General features: G+C 43.2%; 1 protein-coding gene across 1 annotated transcript; it reads right to left on the bottom strand.

Moving 5' to 3' along the window:
• Nucleotides 1–384: 384 nt before the first annotated feature.
• On the bottom strand, nucleotides 385–2209 carry TMT1B (thiol methyltransferase 1B). The gene is made up of 2 exons (XM_047065256.1): nucleotides 1712–2209; nucleotides 385–621 (listed from the first exon to the last, which is right to left on the bottom strand). The coding sequence occupies exons 1-2, from the start codon at nucleotides 2207–2209 to the stop codon at nucleotides 385–387; spliced, it is 735 nt and encodes a 244-aa protein (XP_046921212.1).
• Between the last annotated feature and the right edge of the window lie 6998 nt (nucleotides 2210–9207).

The following is a 9207-nucleotide window of genomic DNA, read 5'->3' as shown; positions in this document are numbered from 1 at the left end:
GGCCTAGGAGTGGGTGGGCAAAAATTGGGAGACCCAGTCTAGGAAAGGAGAGAATATCACTTTCCTCCCTGTGGTCAGGGTGGGAATGGAGTTCTTTCACTTTGTTCATTTTTTTTTGAAAGTAGATTTCACACCCAGTGTGGGGCTTGAACTCATGACCTTGAGATTAAAAGTCACGTGCTCTATTGACTGAGCCAGGCTGGCGCCCCAGAGCTTTTTCACTTTGGAAGGAAGAATTGAAGTTAGACTCCTGGCAGAGGTGGAGGGAAGGAGGAAGAGGGGGTGGTGGGGGGAATGACTTCTTTGCCTAGATTTCTCTCAGGGGAAGACAGACTTAGCAGGTAGGTGGGATTGCTCTGGCTGGAGGCAGGGCTTGGGGAAGGGTTATTTTATAGCCTTTCCCATGATATGGGGCCCAACAGGTAACCACTTGAAGGGAGGGGGTTGTTGTTCCATTTGGAGTTCAGAGAACTGGGCACTCTCCAGATCCTTCCAGGTCTCTCTGGTGAGGCAGCAGCCATCCCCAATGTGTTTCCAAGTAGGCTCTAAAACTTGCTGCCACAGTAAGGCCCAGCTGCCACGGGGCTCAGCCACATGCTCCCAGAAGAAGAACACTCCTCCCTGGGAGAGAAGAGTTAGTGTCACTTGCTCCATTCTGCACCCTTCCTCTCACTTCACCCCCACCCTGCTGACCAAACCTGGTCAAGCCTCTTGGTGAAGCAGGGGTTGCTGGTCTGCAAGTTTATGAGGGGAATTGTTCTGCTCCTGACTTTTTCTGCAGACTTTGGCTCCCACCCTCCCACTCAAAAGTGCATGTAAGGAACCTCCCAGTGGGGATGACTGGTGAGAGATCTTTAAAAGATGGCCAGAGGAACAACCTAGCCAAGGGCAGATAGATGGTGAGATGGAGAGACTAGAGCAGAGATCTCACTGTGTACAGAGATGCTCACTTCCAAAATTCAGATGCGTACACCCAACCTGTTCCTTTGGCCAACATCCCAGGGAAACCTTGTGCCTGACTTCTAACACTGGGGTTCCTTCAGCGCTTGTCTCCTTGCTGAACCCTCTCTGAGTGATCTCATGTACCTCTGTGCTCTGAATTTACCAGCTACAAGCTGGTGACTTCCAGATCACTATCTTCAGGCTACACCTTTTTCTGACTTCCAGATCTGGACTTCTAACCGCCTCTGTGACTTTTCCTGGCTGTCTCAGTGGCATCTCAGGCCTAACAAGCCCCAAATAGGTTTCTCCCATTTCAGCAAATGACACTTCCCTCTAAACCTCCCTCCCTCCACCAGTCACTCATGCCAGAAACCTGGAAACCATCCTAAACTCCTTTCCACGCTCAGTTCAAAATCTTACAGATTCTATTTCCCCTAATATCTCTATCTAGAACACTCTTTTATTTTCCCCACTCCTCCACAACCTGCTTAATCTCTCAGATCTCAATGTAAAACCTCACTTCCTTAGGTGTCCTTCTCCCCTCCTCCCATCTTCCCCTACCTCCCAAACAACCGCCGCGTAAGGTGGCTCTCCTGTGTGCTTCCACAGCATCCTATTCTGCCCCGTCGAAGCCCTGGTCCTATTTGCTCTTCACCAGCAGATGGGGGTGGATGGGTGTCTAATGCGCTAGTACAGCACATTCTCCTTTCTGGAGCGGCCACTGCTGCCTTTGCCTGCCCCCTCTCCATTCCCTCTCCCTTCTGCTTACCGGCCTCAGCACTCTCTGGACCTCCTGCAGGACCCTCCTCGGACTCTGCACAGAGCACAGCACCAGGGTGCTGACCACCACGTCCATGGACCCGTCGGCCAGTTGTTTCATGTCCTCTCCGGAAGCCACCACAAACTGTTCATATTGGAGATGCCTGTTCTCAGCCATGCTCTTTGTCAGCAACTTCTCCATGTGGGGGTTTGGGTCCAGGCAGGTGATCCGGCAGCCAGCTGGGTAGAACTGGAAGTTGGCACCAGTGCCGCAGCCCAGCTCCAGCAAGGCCACCTTCCCGGAGCCTCCCGTAAGCCTCTTTATCTGGCCAAAGAGCTCCCGTTTCTTACTCTCCATCTTTTGGTTGCTCTTGGCAGTCAGTGCCGCCATTAGGTAGGGGAAGTAGCTTTTGCACAGGGGCTTCCAGCAGCCCAGCAGGGCCATCAGGTGCAGGGGCAGGGTCAGGAGCAGCACCAGCAGCTGCAGGAGTTGGACCAGGACATCCATGACAGACCGACTCTGAGTGGTGCTTCCGCTGGGGCGTTGGCCTTTTCTCTCTTTGCAGTCACTGCAGACAGGAGTCTCTCTTCCTCCTGTGACAGGACTTTGTTCCCTGTGTCCTCATTGTCAATTTTTTCTTTGCCAGGATGGGGGAGGGTGTATGGAATACCTCCGGAGGGCTCAGCTCTTTTAGCCCTACAGGCTCTTCAACAAGTTTTATGGGGGGTGGAGGCACAGGTGGTGCTAGTGTCCTGAGTTCCGAGGTGCTCTGTCAGCTGAAGGCAGGAAGTGCTGGTCATTTCAGAGAGGAGTGAGAAGGACGGAGACAGATATGTCTCAGGTCATAGCTTCATGGGGGCCAAGTGCTGGGACAGAGCTGACTCATGGGCATGTGCTGGCCTCATTCTGTCCCCGGGACGTGCACAGGTTATGCAAGCTGGAAACTCTGGTTGGATTCTCCTGGCACACCCCCAGGGCCCTGTAAACTGTAACATGCCTTTGCCCCAGATAGAAGTCAAACACAGAGTATTCAGGGTAAGGCCTGATTGGTCAGAAGAAGGAGGGAGGTTGCAGGCCAAAAGGAAGGCATTTTCTCAACTGACTGGTGTTTGTTATCACATTCAAGGCTGCAGTGCCTCAGCAATAGAAGAAAAGAAGGGAGAAAAAGAGTGGAGAAGAAGAGTCGGGAAGTGTAGGTCCCAGAATTAGTTCTGCCATTACAACCTGCTGTTTCTTTGGGCAAGTCTTTTTGCTTTCTGGGCTCCAACTTCTCATCTGTAAAATGGGGAGATGGAGAGAGATTGGGTGGGCCTTACACAGTTTCCAAGGTCTCCTCCTATTTCCACATTCTTGTGATCTAAGGAGAGTGGGGGGAGACGGGAAGCAGGTGATGCTAGCTGTCCTTACAGCCTAGGACAGTACCCCCCGAGGCTTCGGTACTAGGCTGCCACTAAGGCAAGGGAGTCTCAGAGCCCAGATTTTGGGGTCATAGTCATCTTAGCAGAAAGTCACCAAATTATTAGATGGTGGCTTTTCTTTTGGCCCAAGCCTCCCTCAGAGTCTTGGGGGAAGCTCCCCCAGACAGTCCTAAGGACTGCACACCAATTGCACAGAGGCCAAAGGAAATTTTGTATAGCTCAGAATTATACAAGAGGGAATGACAATAGTCTAAAATCTCATGAGGAACATTTCCCAGGGCCATTGATGGCCTCTGGAGGAGGATTGAGTTTTAAAAAAGTCCCTGGTTGAGAGGGTCACTCTGTCAAAGTCCGCTGCCTCTGCCCTCCAGTCGACCCACCAACGGATCTGCCCTGGCCAGTGGGGGCCTTAGAAAAAAGGTCTGGGGACAACTCCTGAGTCAGGCAGGGATGAACTATTTCAGGAAACTGTCTTTTCCCACACAGCTGCCAGAGCCAGGAGCAGCCCCTGTGCTGCTGCTCAGGAGAGAGGTTCTGTGACCCCACAGTGAGATACATTCTTCTCTCGGCTTTGCTTCTGTTGTCCCTGTAAAGGAGGCAGAAATTCCCCCCACAGTAGGGGCGCGAGCTCATGAAGGAAGTGGCAATGTTTGAAGCCTGTTCACGACACGGTGTAGGCACAGAGTCGCTTTCTGCAGTAGTAAAGAGAGTCAGGGGTAGACAACCCTACTGGGGGACAAAAGAGGCGCCTCAGAGGGGGATAGGTGTATGGAACGAAGCAGGTGTATGGGATGGACACTGCCTGCCCCTTCCTGGAATGGGTGAATGGCTCAGTTCAGTGGAGACTGGGGTGAGCTGGAGAAGTGGTGGGAGGTGAGGTCAGAGAATAGTTGTTCCTTAGAGAAGGGTTCTTTTTGGTTTTAAAAGAATCATTAAACTCTTTTTTTTTTTTTTGGAAAAGGTAATACAGCCACAAGGCACAAAATTTAAAAGGTACAAAGGGACTACAGAGAAAGTTCTGTCTTCTACCCCCATCTCTCAACCACTCGGATGCCCCCTCTGGATGCACTAAGCATCACACCAGCCATTTCTTGGAATCTTTCTGGAGCTGGAGAGGATCTGCAAATTAGCAGATAACACACCCACCACGCATTTAGATGTATAGACACATATGCATATACATACTCCCCTTTCTTTACAAATGATAGTGTGTTGTACACGCTCTTGAATACCTTGCTTTATTGGGTTTGGCAGATACTGCCCAAGAGTCTTCCAAAGTGGCTATTTCAATTTACACTTCCACCAGTTACATAGTAACATTTGGTGTTATGCATCTTTTATCTATCAATCATCTAATCTATCATCTATCTATTTATCATCTATCTGTTTATTCACTCATTCATATTATTATTGACTCACAGATTTCCTATTTTATTCAATGGGTTGTAACCTAATACCCTATTTATTTACAGTTTTATTAAGGTATGAGTTGCATAAGAAAGCATACATATTTATAGTGTATGACTAGATAAGTTTTGACGTATGAATACACTTGTGAAACCATCATCACAATCAACATAATGAACATGTCTACCAACCATTGAAGTTTCCTCATGTCTCTTTGCAATCCATCTTTCCCTTTTCCATCCCCATCCTCAGGGAACCACTGGTCTGCTCTGTCACTATAGATTAGTGCATTTTCTAGAGTTTTAGATAAATGGAAGCCTATAGTATGTATTCTTCTTGTCTGGCTTATTTCACTCAGCATGATTATTTGGAGATTCATCTGTGTCATTGCATGTATCAGTAATTCATTTTATTGCTAAGTGGTATTCCATTTTATGGATATACCACAAATTATTTATCCATCCAGCTGTTAATGGACATTTGGATTATTTCTGGTTTTTGTTTATCACAAATAAAGCTGCTATGAACATTTATGTGCAAGTCTTTGTGTGGACATATGTTTTCATTTTCATTTCCTTTGGGTAATTGCCTGGGTGTGGAATGGCTATTTATTTATTTATAATGTGAAATTATTCTTTTATTTTGGAAGTGTCATTTGTTTAATTTTTTATTGAAGTATAATTAACATATAGTGTTATATATAATTAATTAATTCAAGTGTACAAGATAATGACTCAACAATTCTATACAGTACTCAGTGCTCATCACGATGAGTAGTACTCTTAATCCCCTTTATCTATTTCCCCCATTCCCCTACCCACCTCCCCTCTGGCAAACACCAGTTTGTTCTCTGTATTTAAGGGTCTGTTTTTTGTTTGTCTCCTTTTTTTTCTCTTTGTTTGTTTTGTTTCTTAAATTCCACATATGAGTGAAATTGTATGGTATTTGTCCTTGTCTGACTTATTTCACTTAGCATTATACTCTCTAGGTCCATCCACGTTGTTGCAAATGGCAAGATCTCATTATTTTTATGGCTGAGTAATATTCCATTATCTATCTATCTATCATCATCATCATCATCTATCTATCATCTATGTATCTATGTATCTATCTGTGTATGTATGTATGTATGTATCTATCTATCAATCATCTATCTATCTCTATCTCACAGCCTCTTTATCCATTCATCTATTTTTGGAAACTTGCATTGCTTCTTTATCTTGGCAATTGTAAATAATGCTGCAATAAACATAGGGCACATATACCTTTTGAATTTTTGTTTTATTTGGGTAAATACCCAGTAGTGGAGGTACTGGATCATATAGGGATTCTATTTTTAATTTTTTGAGGAACCTTCATACTCTTTTCCATAGTGGCTGCACCAGTTTGCATCCTCAACAATAGTACATGAGGGTTCTTTTTCTCCACAACCTTGCCAACACTTATTATTTCTTGAGTTTTCGATTTTAGTCATTCTGACAGGTTTAAGGTGATAGGAAGCTGGGTCTCTTCCCTTAAAGAGGAAATGCCATTTATTTTTCTTTTTTTATTGTGGTAAGATACACATAACAAAACTTACCATCTTAGACATTTTAAGTGTACTATTCAGTGGTGTTAAAAACATTCACACTGTTGTGCAACCATCATCACCATCCATCCCCATAACTCCTTTTATCATGTAAAACTGAAACTCTATATCCAATAAACAATGACTCCCTATTATCCCCTCTCCTTAGTCCCTGGAAACCACCATTATACTTTCTGTCTTTATGATTTTGACTGCTCCAGGTATGTCTTATAAATGGAATCACACAGCATTTGTCTTTTTGTGACTGGCTTATCTCACTTAGCCTAATGTCCTCAAGGTTATCCACGTTGTAGCATATTGAAGAGTTTCTTCCTTTTTAAGGTTGAATAATGTTTCATTATATGTATGTACTACATTTTGCTTATCCATTCATCTATCGTTGGACACTGGGTTGTTTCCATGTTTTAGCTACTGTGAAAAATACTGCTATAAAAGTGTGTGTACAAATATCTCTTTGAGACCCTGTTTTCAATTCTTTTGGGTATATTCCCAGAAGTGAAATTGATGGATTATAAGGTAATTCTATTTTTGATTTTTTGAGGAACCACCATACTGTTTTCCACAGAACCCATAAAGAATGATGCGGGCTCTGGGGTTGAGACAGAAGTCCTTGTGTTAAATAAGTAATGTAGTTACATTCAAGATAATTTTACTTCTTCCTTTCCAATTTGGATGACTTTTATTTCTTTTTCTTGCCTTGCTTTGGCTAGAATTTTCAGTACTGTGTTGAATAGATGTGGAGAAAACAGGAATCCTTTTATTATTCTTTATCTCAGAGGAAAAACTTTTTGTCTATCACCATTGAGTATAATGTTTGCTCTATTTATTAGGATTATATGAAATATCTTTTAGGGAGAATGACATATCTTTTTGCTCAAAAGTATGTTATGTTTTCCCAATTGTTCACATCTTCTTTTGTTCCCTCAGGAGTATTTCAAAGATATCTTCATGTAGATATTGAACATTTGTTAAACTTATTTCTAGTTATATTACGTTTTCTGCCTTTTATAAAAGGAAGTCTCTTGTTCATTTATATCCTCTGATTGGTTTCCATTTGTGTGTGTGTGTGTACTTTGTTTATTGTACATTAGTTTATTGTACATTTGTTTATTGTACATTAGTTTTGTATGTAGTCATCTTTTTTTTTTGAGAGAGAGAGAGCAGGGGAGAGGGGCAGAGGGAGAGAGAGACAGAGAGAGAGAGAGAGAGAGAGAGAGAGAGAATTTCAAACAGACCCCATGCTCAGCCTGGAGCCCAATGTGGGGCTCAATCCCACAACCCTGGAATCATGACCTGAGCCCAAATCAAGTCAGATGCTCAACCCACTGAGCTACCCAGGCATCCTTGTACCTAGTCATCTTATCAAATGGTCTTATTGTTTATAATTCTTCTTTTTTATTTGATTCTTTAGGTTTTCTAAGCATAAAATGATCCTTGCCAATAATAATAATTTAAATCTTCCTTTCCAATTTTTATATCTTTTGTTTCTTTTTCTTGCTTAATTGCTTTGTCTAATTCCATAGCAACGTTAAATAGTAGTATGGGTACTAAATCCTTTTCTTGTTCCTGAAATGAATGGGAATACTTCTAATGCTTTTCCACAGGCTATAGCTATTTTCTCTCAGCTCTTCACTGCCTTTTTATACTTTGCTGTATTGCTGAGGTTGAGTCAGCATTTACCTGGCTCATTTGCTTGCTGGTTTCTTTGTGGGTTCTGCCGAATGGTAAACGTTGGAGGGAGATCAGACTGTGGGAGGAAGAGGGTATATTCCTGCTTCCAGCTACACAGTGTGGCAATTGCTGGCAGTGGTGTTCCATAGCAGTAATGGAGATGGGGTGATCCCAGGTTCTATCAGCCTGCACCTTTTCAGCAATTCCAGCGCTGCCCTCTTTGGCAGATCTAGAACACATGACAATGTTGACAGGACATCAGCAGTGTTTGTGGGCTCCAGCCCAGGGCTCTTAGCAGCTTATGATCTTTGGGTATCATTTTTTCTTCCTTTTGCCCCTTCAAACTTCCTAACTTCTCCCTTTAGTTTAACATTTTTTAATTAAGTTTTTGGTTTAACATATTAAAAAAAATTTTAATGTTTATTTATTTTTGAGAGAGAAGGAGAGAGAGAGAGAGAGAGAGAGAGAGAGAGGGAGACACAGAATATATCAGTATATCCAGGCTCTGACCTATCAGCACAGAGCCTGATGTGGGGCTCGAACTCACAAACTGTGAGATCATGACCTGCTCAACATGAGACATGTTGAGATGAGACATGAGACATATCGGATGCTCAACATGAGACAAAGCATCTGTTTGGCTCAGCATCTGATATTGGCTTAGGTCATGTTCTCATGGTTCGTGAGCTTGAGCCCTGCTTTGGGCTCCACAGTGCAGAGCCTGTGTGGGATTCTCTCTCTCCCTCTTTCTCTCTGCCCCTGTGGGACTCTCTTTCTCCCTCCCTCTCTCTCTGCTTCTCTCTCAACTTGTGCCCTCTCTGTCTCTCAAAAAAAAAAAAAAAAAAAAAAAAAAGAGAGAGGGATGTGGACTTTGGGGTTGAAATAAAAATGATTAATTGTGTTAAATAAGTATTGAGATGAATGGCTCATACCAAATCCTCTGTCCTCTTAAAACCTCTCTTACCCTTGCTTTCCATTAATGAATTTACATTGTGGTTTATGACAGAAGTCATCAGATGTGAACTTCTTTATTTTCTATCACAAGGCCTACACATTATCTGCATCTTCTCCCATTTTCCTCTCTTATAATGGAGGGTATGATGCTACCCCTGTTGAGGGTCAATCTGTCTATTTATTCCTATATTATACCTCCTCTCACTTTCTTAATTTCTCACATAACATTTCAGCTTTACTGAGATATAGTTCACAATTCACATACCTTAAATTTCTCCAGTTTAAGTTATGAAATTCAGAGTTGTGCAACCATCATCGCAATCAATTTTAGAATAATTGACGGCTCCACAAAGAAACTCTATGCCTATTAAACAGTTACTCCTTATTTCCTCAACTCCCCATCACTACCAATCTGCTTTATTTCTATGGCTTTAGGTATTATGGATTTGATATAAATGGAATCATAC

The sequence above is a fragment of the Lynx rufus genome, unplaced genomic scaffold, assembly GCF_022079265.1.
Source record: "Lynx rufus isolate CCGP_SWC_20201006 ecotype Redwood Valley unplaced genomic scaffold, mLynRuf1.p SCAF_7, whole genome shotgun sequence".
In the NCBI taxonomy this organism is placed as follows: domain Eukaryota; kingdom Metazoa; phylum Chordata; class Mammalia; order Carnivora; family Felidae; genus Lynx; species Lynx rufus.
This window is presented reverse-complemented; position numbering and strand designations above follow the sequence as displayed.